General features: G+C 43.1%; 1 protein-coding gene across 1 annotated transcript; it reads left to right on the top strand.

Moving 5' to 3' along the window:
* Positions 1–3,763: 3,763 nt before the first annotated feature.
* LOC307067723 (protein Njmu-R1) lies at positions 3,764–15,733 on the top strand (the record flags this gene model as incomplete). The annotated part of the gene is made up of 10 exons (XM_079725279.1): positions 3,764–3,903; positions 4,766–4,846; positions 7,952–8,077; positions 8,983–9,129; positions 9,375–9,426; positions 11,237–11,356; positions 12,136–12,200; positions 12,353–12,489; positions 13,306–13,409; positions 15,503–15,733. The coding sequence occupies 10 exons, from the start codon at positions 3,764–3,766 to the stop codon at positions 15,716–15,718; spliced, it is 1,188 nt and encodes a 395-aa protein (XP_079581405.1). The 3' UTR covers positions 15,719–15,733.
* Positions 15,734–16,642: the final 909 nt, after the last annotated feature.

Here is a 16,642-nt window from a genome sequence, read left to right as displayed (position 1 = left end):
TGGCCCCCACTTGCCACAACTAGAGAAAGCCCTCGCACAGAAACGAAGACCCAACACAGCCATAAATTTAAAAAAAAAAAAAAAAGAGCTGGTGACACGTACGTGCGCCGAGACAGCGCGAATTGGAGAAAAAAAAAAAAAAAACCTCAATAGGTTACCAGAGTAATTCAAGGTAAACTACAAATAAAGGATAATTGAGACAGCACCCAATTTTTCATTTTGTTTCATTTCCCGGATTACTCCTTTCTGTAGTAAGTGTTGGACGTTTGCCTACTAAGTCGAAGAAGTCGCAGTCTTTGCCTTGTAATTCACAGATCGGTGACGGATGCGTAAACGACGCAGCGTGGCCACCGCGGTGACAGAAATTCGAGGTGCTGCGGAACCTCAGAGGAGAGGAACCGTTTACAGGGCCTTGGCGGTCATTGGGGTATCGAGGAAGGTTTCCTGCAGGGTCAATGGGAGCAAACGAGGTGGAGGAGAGAGTATCTCACTAAGGGCGCAAAAAGTGCACGTCTTTGAGCCTGAGCACCTGAAAAAACACTAGAGATAGTAGGGTTGGAGCTTGTAATGAAGGGGCTGATGGCAAGAGATAATCCTAGGGAGGCTGGCAAAGGCGACTTCCGGAGATTCTCCAGCAGCCTGAGGAGCTGGATTTTATGCTGAAATCTCTGGGAAGCAACGGACGAGTTTTAAGAGCGCAGTTAGAGAAAAACGCAAATAAGAGTATAGCTGGTTAAGAGTCCAGTGCTTGGGTTCATTTTCCACCAGTGCCACTGCCTATTTGCATGGCTTTGGGCAAGCCACTTAAACTTCCTCTGTCTGCACTTATAACAGAGTTTGGCATGGAAAAATAACTAGTAATGTAAATTAGATGTTACTATTAAAAGGAAAAAGTAATAGGAGATCGTGCGCCAGACAAGGTGGTAAGTTTTACATTACTTGTCTCAACAAACCTGTGATGGAGGTGCCATTGTTATCACCCGGTTAACACAGATGAAGAAAAAGAGGTTTAGGGGAGTTGAAGCAGGGAATTCCCTGGTGGTCCAGTAGTTAGGACTCCTCACTTGCACTGCCGAGGGTCGACCCCTGATCGGGGAACTAAGACCCCACATGTTGCGGGGAGAGCAGCCAAAAAAGGGGGGGGGGGGCGGGGAGTTGAAGTAATTGACACAAAGTCACAGAGTTAGTAAGTATGAAGCTGAATTAGATTTGAGTTTTAGAAAAAATCGTTTTGCCTACAGTGAGAACAGTGGATTGGTGGAGGCTGAAAGGCAAGTCATAGAGAATGTGACAGTAATCTCGGTAAGAGATGACATTGGTCTGAAGTAGGGAGTGGTTATATATAGAAAAGCATGTATTCATTCTTCCTAAAATAAAAAATAAGATAATTTTAGATGGTGCCCAGTGCTCTACCAAAAACAAAAATGAAGAAGGAAGGTGCTGGAACAATATAAGGATGTCCACTCTTGCCACTCTTATTCAGCATTGTACTGCAGGTCCAGCCAGGGTGATTAGGCAAGAAAAAGAAGTAAAAGGAATCCAGATTGGAATGGAACAAGTAAAACCATTTCTATTCAGAGATGGCATGAGTGTGTGAATAAAAGAAAAAGCCCGCAAAGAAAAAGTAATGTGTTGAAATCCTACCCCCCAGCACCTCATAATGTGACCTTATTTGGAAATAGAGTCTTTACAGAGGTAATAATGCTAAGGTGAGGTCATGGGGGTGGACACTGGTGACTGGTGTCCTTACAAAAAGAGGAAATTTGGTTGCAGAGATAGGTATAGAAGAAAACAATATAAAGAGATATAGGAAGGAGACCACTATAAATCAAGGAGAAAACGTGGAACAGACTTTTCCCCATAGCCCTCAGAAGGAACCAACCCTGTTTTCACCTTGACTTTGGACTTCTAACCTCCAGAACTGTGGGACAATAAATTTTGTTGTTTAGGGTGCAGTGGTTAGGACTCAGCACTTTCACTCTGGGACCCCAAGGTTCAGTCCTGCAAACCACACAGCCAAAAAAAAATTTTTGTGTGTGTGTGTGTTTAAACCACTCAGTCTGTGGTACTTCATTAATGGGAACCCTGGAAAACTAATACACTTGTTTATAGAAAATTCTAAGGAATACATTTTTTAAAAATCTAGAGCTAATAAGAGTTCAACAAAGTTCACAGTACAAGATCAATATACAAAAATCAAGGGGCGGGCTCCCCTGGTGGCGCAGTGGTTGAGAGTCCGCCTGCCGATGCAGGGGATACGGGTTCGTGCCCCGGTCCGCGAAGATCCCACATACTGCGGAGCGGCTGGGCCCGTGAGCCATGGCCGCTGAGCCTGCGCGTCCGGAGCCTGTGCTCCGCAGCGGGAGAGGCCACAGCGGTGGGAGGCCCCTGTACCGCAAAAAAAAAAAAAAAAAAAATCAATTGTACTTCTATACACTAGCAACAAGCAATCTGAAAATAAAATTAAGAAAACAATTCTGTTTACAATAGCATCAAAAAGCATAAAAATTAGGAATAAATTTAACAAAAGTTCTGAACTATACTCTGGAAAACCAAAATATTGTAAGAAATTAAAGATCTAAAGAAGTGAAAACAAACAAAAAAACAAAACAAAACAACCCTGAGATTAATTGTCCAATAATTTTAGGTCAACAAGTCGTCCTCAATTCAATTTTGCAGTATTAAGAGCTCTAGAGGGACTCCCCTGGTGGAGCAGTAGTTAAGAATCCGCCTGCCAATGCAGGGGACACGGGTTCGATCCCTGGTCCAGGAAGATCCCACATGCCGTGGAGCAACTAAGCTCGTGCGCCACAACTACTGAGCCTGTGCTCTAGAGCCCACGAGCCACAACTACTGAAGCCCACACGCTGAGAACCTGCGCTCCGCAACAAGAGAAGACAGTGCAATGAGAAGCCCGTGCACCACTCGCCACAACTAGAGAAAGCCTGCGGGCAGCAATGAAGACCCAAGGCAGCCAAAAATAAAATAATAATAATTAAAAAAAGAGTTCTAGAACCAGAGTGGGTTTGAATGCCACTCTACCACTTATTAGCTATTTTACCATGGACAAGTTAAGTAATACTGGCCTTGGTTTACTCATCTGTCAAATGGGATAATATTTACCTCATGGAGTTGTGAGAATTAAATGAGTAAGTATTTCTAAAGCACTTAGAAGGGTTCTCACACACAGAAACTGCTCAGTACATGTTAGCTATTATTTTTCTATATAAAGTTAACATGGGATGTAGGTGTACTTTAATATCTTTGATATGGTGATAGGGTGAAACGTGCAAGAAAAACATGCCTAGGCGTTACAAAATCTTAAAACTAATTCAGCAAACAGTTCTTGAGCACCGTAGGCCGTGGGCTAGGACAGAGGATATAGCAGTGAACAAGCTGACATTCTACTGGGAGAGACATAGTAAACAAATACATAACGTGGGGGTAAGTGCGATGAAGAAGAAGGAAATATAAGGGGACGGGACAGAGACTGATGGGACAGCAGTAGACGTGCGTGTGGGATGTGTTTTGCATAGGGCAGTCAAGTTCTCTCTGAGGAAGTGACGTTTCTGCAGAGACCTGAATGATTTGAGAGAAGACATGAAAATCAGGGGGCGGTCCAGCTTCCTCGCCTGAGAGCCCGGGAAACCGGCGGAACGCAGATACGCGAGGGCCGGGAGCCGGAGGAGCCGGGCCACCGAGGACTGTACGGCAGCGGGGGAGCGGTTTGGCGGGGACACAGGGCCGTTCAGTGGCCGCCGCGATGCTCCCCTCCTTGCAGGAATCGCTGGATGGGGATGAAAAGGAGCTAGAGAGCAGCGAGGAGGGTGGCTCCGCTGAGGAGCGGAGACTCGAGCCGCCGCCCAGCAGCCACTACTGTCTCTACAGCTACCGCGGAAGCAGGTGCAGCGCCCGGCCGCCCTTGTGGCCCCGCCCCGGCCCCACCGCCCGGCCCCGCAGCCCGGCCCCGCAGCCCACCCCGGGTCCCGCAGCCTGGCTGCTCTCAAACGCCGTCTTCTCCCCTCCCAGCCAAGGTCTCTGGCCCTCAGGGCCCTCCTCGCCTTACGCGGTACTTCCGGGCCCCCAGGACTTTTGTGCCTGGCCCTCCCATGCCTCTGCGCTCTGTCCTTGACATCTTCCAGCTCCTTCCTGTCGCCCCTGCCTTTTGTTTAGCGCAGTACCACGCACACTCAATAATGTCAATTCCCATCCCCTGTCCTTCCTGTCATTGTCTCTCCACTCTCCTCCATCCCCAACCCGCCATCCCTACCCCCACGCCCACCTGCTAGTTACCCTCTGTCCTTTGCCTCTTTTCCCTCCGCCCCAGCAGACTTCCTGGGGTTCTTCTGGCCCTGTAAAGTCTGTTTTTGTTTTTGTTTTGGCCGCAGTGCGTGGCTTGGGGGATGTTATTTCCCCGACCAGGGATTGAACCCAGGCCCTCAGCAGTGAAAGTTCTGAGTCCTAACCAGTGGACCGCCAGGGAATTCCCTGTAAAGTCTGTTTTTAAGAGTAAATTTCCTTGACTCTTCTGGATGTTTAATTTAGCCTTTCCTCCACCCCTTAAGTGGCCTGGAGAGAGAAGGAGCTCTTGTCTGAGCTGTTTTATGGGTTTTCCCTGTCAATGGACGCAGTGGAGGATTCAAGCACTTCTACCTTGCAGCATTTTAGTTGACTGCCCCTATCCTGCTTGCGGGGGGTGGGGCCCCATACTCCGCTTGAGTTAGAACCCATAAGTTGATAGCTGACTTGCTTTTGCGGCGTGCAGATGGGCACAGCAGCGAGCGGACAGTGATGATGGAAGCCCAAGTGGCACAAATGCAGAAACTCCCTCTGGTGATGATTTCAGGTAAAAACAGCTTGGCCATATCCCGCGTATGTGCTTTTCTCTTAAGGGCATCTCTGGCCTGCAGATGTCAGTGGGTACCCTGTCTCCATGCAGCTTTCCCTGAGTCAAACCATCAAGCCCACCTCTCCCCTAGGAACCTCATCTTGATTTTATTCGTTCATTTAGCCAAGGCTGGGGCAGATCCAAATACCCTTGTGATTAGCCCCAGGGTGATTAGCCACACAGTTAATCTGAGCTTCTTGATTGGAACTCCGGTAAATATTCAATATAAGTATCAAGAAATTTAAAATCCTCCTTCCCCCCCCCCCGAATACCCTTTCATAGCTCCTCTGCTGCACGCTACAATGTAAACTCCAGGATAGCAGGGATTGCTGTCTCTTTTGTTCATCGATGTCTCCCTACCTAGTACCTTGAGTGGTACCTGGCACAGGGTAGATATTTAATATATACTTATATATATATGAATGAATGAACCTCAACACTTGATGGATGCAAAGTGGAGTATAATACAAAAATATGTTCACTGAGTGACTGGATGATGGATGATTTAAGGAATTTTTCAGGTACTGTAATAGAACTGTGGATATATATATATATATTTTTAAGTCCTCATTTTTAGAGATACCTAATGAGAAATTTAGGGATGAAATAATATGATTCCAGAAACTTGCTTCAAAATAAGTCTGGGAAGTGGGAGGTATGGACAACATGGGAGTACAGGTGAAACAAGATTTTTTAAAAAAATAATTTTTATTGCAGTATAGTTGATTTACAATGTTGTGTTAGTTTCAGGTGGACAGCAAAGTGAATCAGTTATATGTATACATATAACCACTCTTTTTTAGATTCTTTTCCCATAAAGGCTATTACAGAGTACTGAGTAGAGTTCTCTGTGCTATATACTAGGTCTTTTTTAGTTATCTATTTTATATATAGTAGTGTGTAAAAGTCAATCCCAGTCTCCCAATTTATCCCCCCCACCAAGTGAAACAAGATTGCCCATAAGCTGATAATTGTCAAAACTGGGTGGTAGGTACATGTGGGTTCATTATACCATTCTCTCTACTTTTTATATGTTTGAAATTTTCCATAACATGAAACCAAAGATGTGAGGCATATTGGGTTTATATTTTATATTGGGAAGCTTGATGACAGAAAAGCTTTTCTTCCTGCATATTCAATTTATAGTTTCTGTTTATATTCTAATCTCAACCAAACTGAAGTGTTTATGTTTAGCTCATAAATGATCACTAAGCTAGCTTAGTGATCATGGGTAGTAGGTAGTTGGAGGATTGAGGAAAGAAGAGGAGGCATGAAACAGTGATCTCGAGGGACTTCCCTGGTGGCGCAGTGGTTAAGAATCTGCCTGCCAACACAGGGGACGTGGGTTCGATCCCTGGTCCAGGAAGATCCCACATGGCACGGAGCAACTAAGCCCGTGTGCCACAACTACTGAGCCCACGTGCCACAACTACTGAAGCCCACGCGCCTAGAGCCCGTGCTCCACAACGAGAAGCCACCACAATGAGAAGCCCGCGCACCTCAATGAAGAGTAACCCCTGCTCGCCACAACTAGAGAAAGCCTGCAAGCAGCAACAAAGACCCAAAGCAGGCAAAAATAAATTTTAAAAATAAATAAATAAATAAATAAAAAGTCAATCCCAATCTCCCAGTTTATCCCTCCCCCACCAGGTGAAACAAGATTGCCCATAAGCTGATAATTGTCAAAACTGGGTGTTAGGTACAGGTGGGTTCATTATAATATTCTACTTTTTATATGTTTGAAATTTTCCATAACATGAAACCAAAGATGTGAGATGTATTGGGTTTATACTTTATATTGGGAAGTTTGGTGATAGAAGAGCTTTTCTTCCTGCATATTCAATTCATAGTTTCTGTTTATATTCTAATCTCAACCAAACTGAAGTGTTTATGTTTAGCTCATAAATGATCACTAAGCTGGTGTGTTTATTCATGGGTAGTAGGTAGTTGGAGGATTGAGGAAAGAAGAGGAGGCATGAAACAGTGATCTCGAGGGACTTCCCTGGTGGCGCAGTGGTTAAGAATCCGCCTGCCAATGCAGGGGACACGGGTTCAAGCCCTGGTCTGGGAAGATCCCACATGCCGTGAAGCAGCTAAGCCAAGTGTCCCACAACTACTGAGCCTGTGCTCTAGAGCCCGCGAGCTACAACTACTGAAGCCCGCGTGCCTAGAGCCCGTGCTCCGCAACAAAAGAAGCCACCGCAATGAGAAGCCTGCGCACTGCAACGAAGATTAGCCCCCGCTCGCCACAACTAGAGAAAGCCCGCGCTCAGCAATGAAGACCCAATGCAGCCAAAATAAATAAATAAATAAATTAATTTAAAGAAAAATAGAGATCTCAAAGAGTTGAAGAATGAGTGAACCAGGAAATGTGATAGCTGGGCAGCAGTAGGGCCCACTGGAGGCTAGTGGTCATTTATGTATGTATGTATGTACGTATTTTGGCTGTGCTGCACGGCTTGCAGGATCTTAGTTCCCCGACCAGGGATTGAACCCAGGCCTACGGCAGTGAAACCACCAACCTAACTGCTGGACCGCCAGGGAATTCCTAGTGGTCATTAATTTAAAATGAGACTGGACACTGTGGATATGGGTTTTTGTCCAACCACATTCAGCTGCATAGGTGCAGATGCAGAGTAGGTAGACAGCTGGACTAACCAGGGCTGAAGTTTTGCTAAGCAGGTACAGGGAGGTGAAAACAAAGGGGTTGAATGAGAATGTGTGCAAGGGTGTGATTACAATGACTGGAATTTATGCTGGGTAAGGAGGAAGGAGGTGAGGATGAGAAACTTGAGGCTACTGTGAAAAAGATATAAGGTCAGTGGCTTGGGGGTCCCAGTGGAGTCATAATACTAGAGAGAATGAGCTGGAAAGATAGAACTATTTTAAATGGATGAGGTAGATCATACTTGGTGATATACATTCCTAGAAGCCTCACCAACAGGAGTCAGATGGAAAGCTTTGCCGAGTCCTTAGTGAGGGCTTTTAGCGATGTCCTGTCTGACTTACGGGGTGTAAATGCAGAGTCCACTGGTAAGGAACGTGTGTCTTTCATTTGTCAAGCCTCTCCTTGGCGGATACTAATCTACCATCTGAATTGGAGCCAGAGCTGTGCAGTTTCATTGCTAAGCGTCTTTCTAAGGGAGCAGTCTTTGAAGGGCTGGGTAATGTTGCATCTGTGGAGCTGAGGTAAGTATAAAATGTGCTGTATCCTGAAGTTTTATTTCTGAGCTAAATATGAGAAGTGGTGAGAAACTCCAAAAGATCAGTACCTACTAGACCTGCAAAGTTCATCTTTGTTCCCTGGCAGCTGAGCACTGGGCCTCCCACACTTCGTGGAATGGAATTAACTGAATGGCAGACTCTGACTCCTCAGTTTACGTACATAGTCTTGTACTTGGAAGAAAAGAGCTCATTACCAAAACTATAAGTGTATACTTGACAGTTGTAAAGGGCTTTCACAAGCTTCAATGCCATTCTCCTTACAAAGGGGTGATAAAGCAGATACTCTTACTTCCATTTTCAGATGAAGTAATAAACTCAGAGAAGCTGAGGTCCCAAGGCTGGTCACATTGATGGAATTCAGGCTTAAATATAGGTGTCCTCAGTTGAATTCCAGCCATCTTTCCACTACACCCCTTGATTGCAGTTCACTTCAGACCATGATATTGGCATCAAGTCCTCTCAGGAGTATGAGGCCACATACCAAAGATAAGGCCATTGGATAAACACTTCACATCTGCCTGGAGCTTCAGTGATTCGTGAAGGTTTAGGGGAGGGAGAAAAGATGATTATATTTATGTGAACATGGATAAACTATGAACAAGAGTGAAATTTGCATGAATTTTTCACATAAGACAGGAGAATTCAAAGAAATTCCATGTTTGTTAGGTGCTGCTTCAGCTAAAGCCCATTATGGTATATGTTCATTTTTCTCTGTTGTTACAAGTAAACCAAGAAGTCTGGGAAGCTCTGACCTACTGAGCAGTCTAATGGTATTGCCAGATCAGGATGACCAAGGCTCAGAGGAGTCTACAGAACTACATGCATGAGTTATCAAAATAATATATTTAACCTTTTTCTTTCTTTTCTAGAACTCCAGGTTACCGAGTTGGTTGTTATTACTGCCTTTTCCAACAAGAAAAACTACTTTCCCAAACAACAACAGACTCTGAACATAACTGTTCAGAGTATGTGGTCTGCTTTTTAGGAGGGTCTGAAAAAGGACTTGAGCTATATCCTTTCTTTGGTCTTTGAGGGTATCAGGAAGGAAAATGTTGGCAGGCAAGTAGAGGATTATTACTAGCAACCTCCGAAAAGGTTTTCTACCTCTTATGCATTAAGTTCAATTTCAGACCTCCATACGACCAGTTTGTCTTGGCTTGTTTTAATTGACAGTTATTTGAGAGATTTTTATATTACCTATTGAGAAATAAAACCCTTTCTTGATTCATCCTTTATTGCTTCCTTAAGAACATACTTTCAGGCTTGAATTGGACAAGTATATTCAAGGGCTGAAAAATAACATGAACTGTGAGGTAAGATGATTGCATTAATTTTTTTTAAAGAGTTTCATTCTTTTTAAAAAATATTTATTATTTATTTGGTTGTGCCGGGTCTTAGTTGCAGCAGGTGGGATCTTTAGTTGTGGCATGCGGGATCTAGTTCCCTGACCAGGGATTGAACCTGGGCCCCCTGCATTGGGAGCATGGAGTCTTAACTGCTGGACCACCAGGGAAGTACCTGCATTAATATTTTTAAAGACTGAGATGATTAACATTATGCGACTGCTATACTTGTCAAATCATCCAGGTGGACACAGACACTTAGAAATTCTGAAAATGTGCTACTTTGCGGGCTAATAGGTGCTTGGGGGCTTCCCTGGTGGTGCAGTGGTTAAGAATCCGCCTGCCAATGCAGGGGACACGGGTTCGAGCCCTGGTCCGGGAAGATCCCACATGCCGCGGAGCAACTAAGCCCGTGCGCCACAACTACTGAGCCTGCGCTCTAGAGCCCGTGCACCGCAACTGCTGAGCCCGTGTGTCTGGAACCCGTGCTCCGCAACAAGAGAAGCCACTGCAATGAGAAGCCCGCGCACCACAATGAAGAGTAGCCCCCACTCCACACAACTAGAGAAAGCCCGCGCACAGCAATGAAGACCCAACGCAGCCAAAAATAAATAAATTAATTTAAAATGGATTTCTGTTTTAAAAAAAGAAGAAAAAAAAGAAAGGTGCTTGTTAAGGGAAGCAGGGAACATAGTCCTATAAGTGCTGTAAGTTTCACAAGACCGCTTCTGAAGTTTTGCATCTATGAAAAATTCAATTAAATTCAAAGGTATATAGTAACATGCCAAGCGAGGAAGATGACATTCTTTTCCCAATTTCTAGACACATAAGATTTATATTCTGGTCAGAACTAATGGCCCACAAAGCCTCTGGCACCAGAGACATGCTATGCAATGGGATGACTGTCCTTGAACTCAACCTCAAAGATTTTTAGAAACATCCCATTTTTCATTAATCGATCTTTTATGAATTAGATACATCCGTATCGATTCCTTTATCCATACCTTTTAAAAAACTACGCATTTGGTTGGTGGCAGTTAAGTCATAACTCTTAAAATTTACTCCCCATTACACGTGGTAATAATTCCTTTCACTTGTCGTGCATGTGCTTACAAGACACTGCAGGAGGGGAAAGGATAGCATAGGAGTGAGCCGGGGATACGAGTCTAGGGGGAGCTGCTCTCCCCAGGCTAGAGCTCTCCCTCCAGCCCCAGGGAGCAGCACAGCCAAAGAAGCCAAATGAGCTCCTGGCAGCGTGTCTGACACCCAGAGTGGGCTTGAGTGCTCTGATGCGATGACTTGTATCCTTCCCTGTTCGCATTTCGAGTGTGAACGAACTATCTGCATTCTCTCAGTCCTTCAACAGGCACTTTATAAGCTCATCCATGGACGTTTCAGACGCTCTGCCAGGTGCTGGGGAGATGAGGAGTATTAAGAGAGTATCTCCAAGAGTTCACAGTACAGTGGGAGGAGACTGACATGTAAATGCCCCAACTCCTTTCAGTGAAGAAATAGCATGGAACCCTATTAATTCAGTCTCTTCATTTTATATAACGCATTTCTTAGTGTGTTTTTAAGAAATGCAGTACTGAATTAATCCCCACTCTGCCCAACAAGCCCAGCAAAGTTATATCACAATTCCTTTTTTAAAATTTGTGGCGTTAGCTTAAAAGAAGGTGTCTGTCCCCAGTTCTTTTCACTGTCAAGAGTATCATGAAGAAAATGTTAAGTCCAAGGTGAAGGCTGATATCAAAGCAAATGACATTCTCTCTTGATCTAGGAAAGGGGTGGGGAGAACCACGTACAGTCCTACCTGAGCAGCTGGTTTGAGGATGTTGTATGCCCAATCCAAAGGGTGGTTCATCTCTTTCAGGAGCAGCTTACCTTTCTGCTACATGCTGTAAGTATTGCCCAAACAAAAGCATTTCCTTAATTGAGAATCGCTTTGGCCGAGTTTGGATTATTTAAAGGCATACTTATTTTCTCTGAACATTACCTTCCCCCCCGAATATTCATTCAGACAATGCCTGCATTAGGATAGACCACACTCTATTTATTCAGATCTAGAAAATTACACTACTAAGGTAGAATTGCAAATACTGAGTCTTCTAATAGGATAAAACGTTTTAAAATAATTACCTTTTTTATTTTGGCCGCGCTGCACAGCATATGCGATCTTGGTTCCCCGACCAGGGATTGAACCTGGGCCACGGCAGTGAAAGCCCCGAATGCTAACCACTAGACCAGCAGGGAACTCCCTAAAATAATTACTCTTTGAAGTGATCTGGAAGAGGTGTAATTTCCAAAATAATTTGAGAAGGAAAATGGAAGTCAAAAGTGATTCTACCTATATAAAAATGTCCAAATAAAAAATGAAAAATTCACTAAAATATCCAGACAATGGGGAAGGCTCGAGTAAATGGCCAGGTTTTTCATGTAAATATGTGGTAGGTAGATGCAGCTGAGGCTGGATGGCCCCACAAGCCCAGGTGGTGAAGCCAGGTTTCAGACCATTAGTGAGCAACAGCTGAACAAGGCTCTGGAGAGCTCCCGGACAGTGCCCAGCAAGCACTGTCTAGCATGGTGGTTATTGGGGGAGGTGATGTTTAGTCACAAGTGGCTGCCTAACAAGGAAAACTGGAATACATGTGTCAGTTAGGCTTTATTTTTCTCTCATAGGCTCTGAGTTATACTCCTGTTGAGGTTAAAGAATCAGATGAAAAAACAAAGAGAGACATTCACAGGTAAAGAACAGTTTTGCAAAGAGAGAACCTTTCCACAGCAAGCCTGATATTTATGTTTTTAACACCCACCCCCGCTCCCAATGCAGAATGAATTTGCTTCCTCCTTCCCATCCTGTAATATAGTTTGTGCAAAAGGATTGTGTGTGTGGCAGGTTTCTGAGTGTGGCCAGTCTCCAAGGCCTTATTCACGAAGGCACCATGACGTCTTTGTGCATGGCCATGACGGAGGAGCAGCATAAGTCTGTGATCATCGATTGTAGTAGCTCCCGGCCTCAGTTCCACAACGCAGGTGAGCCACAACCCCGGGAGCAGGCTTGTGAATCTCCTTTTTTGCGCTGAGAACAAATGATGCAAACTTATCCTTCCTGTCTTGTGCAGTTTTACATGTTTATCCCCAAATCACCAAAAACAATAGCAGTTCTAGAAATGTGGAAATCATGTCATGCCTTGCAATTCTTCTCCTAGGTATATAGAGAACTCTTGTATATGTACACAAGGAGACAAATACAAGATGTTCATAAGGGCACTGTTTGAAATAGCAAAGAACTGAAAGCAACTTAAGTGTCTGTCAACAGAACTGATAAACTGCTCTGTTCGTACAATGGAATACTATATAGCCGTGACAATGAGTGAACTAGAGCTATATGTCTCAGTATAGCACACAAACGTATTATATAGTGCAAGAGCCATGAAAGAAAAATACAGTTTTAACATATGCAAAATAATACTATATAGGGCTTATAGATAAAGTATGTGGCAAAAGTTTAAAGAAAGACATGGGCATGATAATTCTTTCTGATGGGAAAGGAAGGGGATGTGATTGGGAAGAGGCACATTGGAGCTTCAACCATTTTGGTATTTCTTAACCTGGTGGTGAGTTAAGTTTTTTTAGACCATTATAGAAGTCTTAAATAATTCATTTTAAGAGTTTTTATAAAGGAGGAAAGAATATCATGATGTATACAAATATTGAATCATTATGTTGTGCACCTGAAACTAATATGTCAATTACACCTCAATTTAAAAAAAGAAAATAAATAAAAAGAAAGGAAGAATAAATGTCTTGTGATTTCACTTTTATTTATTTTTCTAAAATATTTTATAGGAAGCAATCGGTTTTGTGAGGATTGGATGCAGGCTTTTTTGAATGGTGCTGAAGGAGGTAACCCTTTTCTTTTTCGACAAGTCCTGGAGAACTTTAAACTAAAGGTAACTAATTGGCTGTGTGCCGAGTGCCACACATAGTCTTTGTCTGAACTGTAATTAGTACCCGTGACTGAGTAACAAATCTGCTTTACAGCTATGATGTCATTCTCAAAACTAGAATCCTTAGTGCCAGTCTTCCCACACCCAGTGACCACTGGGTACCTAAACTTTTCATCTTTGCTAATCTGACAGGGTGACGATGGTATATCACTGTTTTTATTTGCTTTTTTATTTATTTTTTATTTTTTGGCTGTGTCGGGTCTTAGTTGCAGAGCGTGGGCTCTTCACTGCGGCGTGCGGGCTCTCTGGTTGTGGCGCGCAGGCTTAGTTGCCCCAGAGCATGTGGGATCTTAGTCCCCTGACCGGGGATCGAACCAGCGTCCCCTGCATTGCAAGATGGATTCTTAACCACTGGACCACCAGGGAAGTCCCTTTATTTGCATTTTAAAAATTCAGTTTATTTCAACCAAAACCAAAACAGTTCGCCCATTTCTCCCACTCCCTACCTCCTGCCTCTGGTGGCCACCAGTCTGTTCTCGAAGTCTATGAGCTTGTTTTTTTTTTTTTTTTTTTTAACTCTCTATATATTTGGATTCCACATGTAGAAGAGATCGTGTGGTATTTGTCTTTCTCTGTCGGACTTGTTTCACTTAGCACTTAGCATGGTGCCCCTGAGGTCCATCCGTGTTGTCACCGATGGCAGGATCTCATTCTTTTTCATGGCTGAGTGGTATTCCACTGGGTATATATACCACAGTTTCTTTGTCCACTCATCCGTCAGTGGACACTTGCGTTCTTCGTGTCGTTGGTGATGCCGCAGGGAACATGAGGGTGCAGATACCTTTTTGAATAGGTGTTTTTGTTTTCTTCAGGTAGATGCAGAAGGAGCATTGCTGGATCGTATCTTTTTCATTTGGATTATTACCTTAGGGTATATTCCCTAAAGTGGGATTCCCAAGTCAAAGTGTTTGAATGCTTTGGTTCCTATTACAAATTGCCAGCTTGCACTTCAGAAAAATAGGAACAAATTACAGAATGGCCAGCAATGAGTCTGGGTTTTCTATGCAGAACCTAATATAACAGTTTTTATCAATCTTATTTATTTTTATTAATTTAATACTGGCACTCCATAGCTGTTCAAATCTGTCTTTAATTATTATTCAGGCTGAACATTTTTTCATGTTAGTTTACTATTTGCAAATAAACAAAAAGACACATTTCAATGGAGCAAATCTATCCACTATGATATAGCGACATTATAAATTGTAAAGGCAATACTAATGAAAGATGTTACCTGTCATTCTTTATATGTAAACAATATCTTTATAGTTTTTGATAAATTGTCAAGTAGAGTCTGGGTCTTAACCATAAATTTGCATTATTCTGTATCTATTTTGTACCATAAGCCTTATTCACAATAATTAAAATAATTTTTCAAAAACAAACACAAACTAGAATCCTCAAAAGGCATTCCATTTATATTTTTCAGTGGCTTCTGCATATGTACCATTGCATATCCAATTAACTGGATTGAATGCTTGCTTATATTTCAAGGACGTCAGTCTTGTAATTTGTGACATATCTTAGTTGGAAAGCACAAAAAAAGGAGTTCCATGCCTAAGCGTTCAAAATTTTGGTGGGGAGGCATGTTGTCACCTTATTTAGGAGATTTGTAAAGTATTTTTACTTTATATATATAAAAGATTTTGTTCTACCAAGGGCAAAGCACATTAGCAATAAAAATGACGAAAATAGGGGCTTCCCTGGTGGCGCAGTGGTTGAGAGTCCGCCTGCCGATGCAGGGGACACGGGTTCATGCCCTGGTCCGGGAGGATCCCACATGCCGCGGAGCGGCTGGGACCGTGGGCCATGGCCGCTGGGCCTGCGCGTCCGGAGCCTGTGCTCCGCAACGGGAGAGGCCACAATGGTGAGAGGCCCGTGTACCGCAAAAAAAAAAAAAAAAAGATGAAAATATTCAAAAATAAAAAGCAGACATTTCAGTAACATATGTTGAGTTCTCAGCTGGATAGGAGATCTTTTTCAGGCTTCATTATTATCTCACTAAACACATATTTAACTGGGTAATCTTTTTCTAGGCCATACAAGACACAAATAATTTGAAGAGATTTATCCAGCAGGCAGAAATGAATCATTATGCTTTGTTTAAATGTTACATGTTCCTAAAGAACTGTGGTAGTGGAGATATCCTTTTGAAGATTGTTAAAGTGGAACACGAAGAAATGCCCGAAGCCAAAAGTGTGGTAGCTGTCCTCGAAGAATTTATGAAAGAAGCTCCTACCCAAAGTTTTTGATCACGTTTTGAGATGATTATATTGTGAAGTTATGCAAGCCTTGGTGTTTGAAATTGCAGTTGTTATAACTGTCATAGGATTGCTATTTCAGATTATTTGAAACATTCTAGGTTTTTTCATGTTGTACTTTTAAGATTAAACCTAATTAGACATATAAATCTGAGGCAAGTCTTCACTGAGCCCTAGAGAGATGTGTGTTAGAGTTGTGAAAATTTTACATTTGCTGGTCTCATAAATTCTAGACTTCAGGGAGTTGTTCCTTAAAAAACTTCAGAGGTGATTTTGTGGCTTCTGTGAGGAGTTTGCTGCAGTATTTAGCAAATTTTCCTCCCAGAAAAATGATAATACTTCTTTCTCAACGTACTATAGCTTCTTTTAAAAAAAGTACTCCTAGTTTTAGGACAGATTAACACCACGACACCATTTCAAAAACAGATCTGTGCATCCTGTGTGTGCTTGATAGATTTTTTTTGTCTGATTGATAATGGATGGATGATGAAGCCAGCTTTCATGTCAATATGCAAATAAATCATGAGTGTGTAAGGAAGTAAATGAGCTTTAAAAATAGATGTACTCGGGCTTCCCTGGTGGCGCAGTGGTAGAGAGTCTGCCTGCCAATGCAGGGGACACGGGTTCGTGCCCCGGTCCGGGAAGATCCCACATGCCGCGGAGTGGCTGCGCCTGTGAGCCATGGCCGCTGAGCCTGCGCGTCCGGAGCCTGTGCTCCGCAACGGGAGAGGCCACAACAGTGAGAGGCCGCGTACCGCAAAAAAAAAAAAAAAAAAAAAAAATAGATGTACTAGCTTCAAGATAAAACATTATCTCTGATGGAAAGCTACTGCAGAAGTGGCCCCATCACTTTTCTTCATTTGTTCACAGGTATTTGCCAAGAGCCTATATTTTCTTTTTTCTTTCAGATGAAAA

This window comes from Hyperoodon ampullatus (genome assembly GCF_949752795.1).
Source record: "Hyperoodon ampullatus genome assembly, chromosome: 19".
Classification (NCBI taxonomy): Eukaryota; Metazoa; Chordata; class Mammalia; order Artiodactyla; family Ziphiidae; genus Hyperoodon; species Hyperoodon ampullatus.
This window is presented reverse-complemented; position numbering and strand designations above follow the sequence as displayed.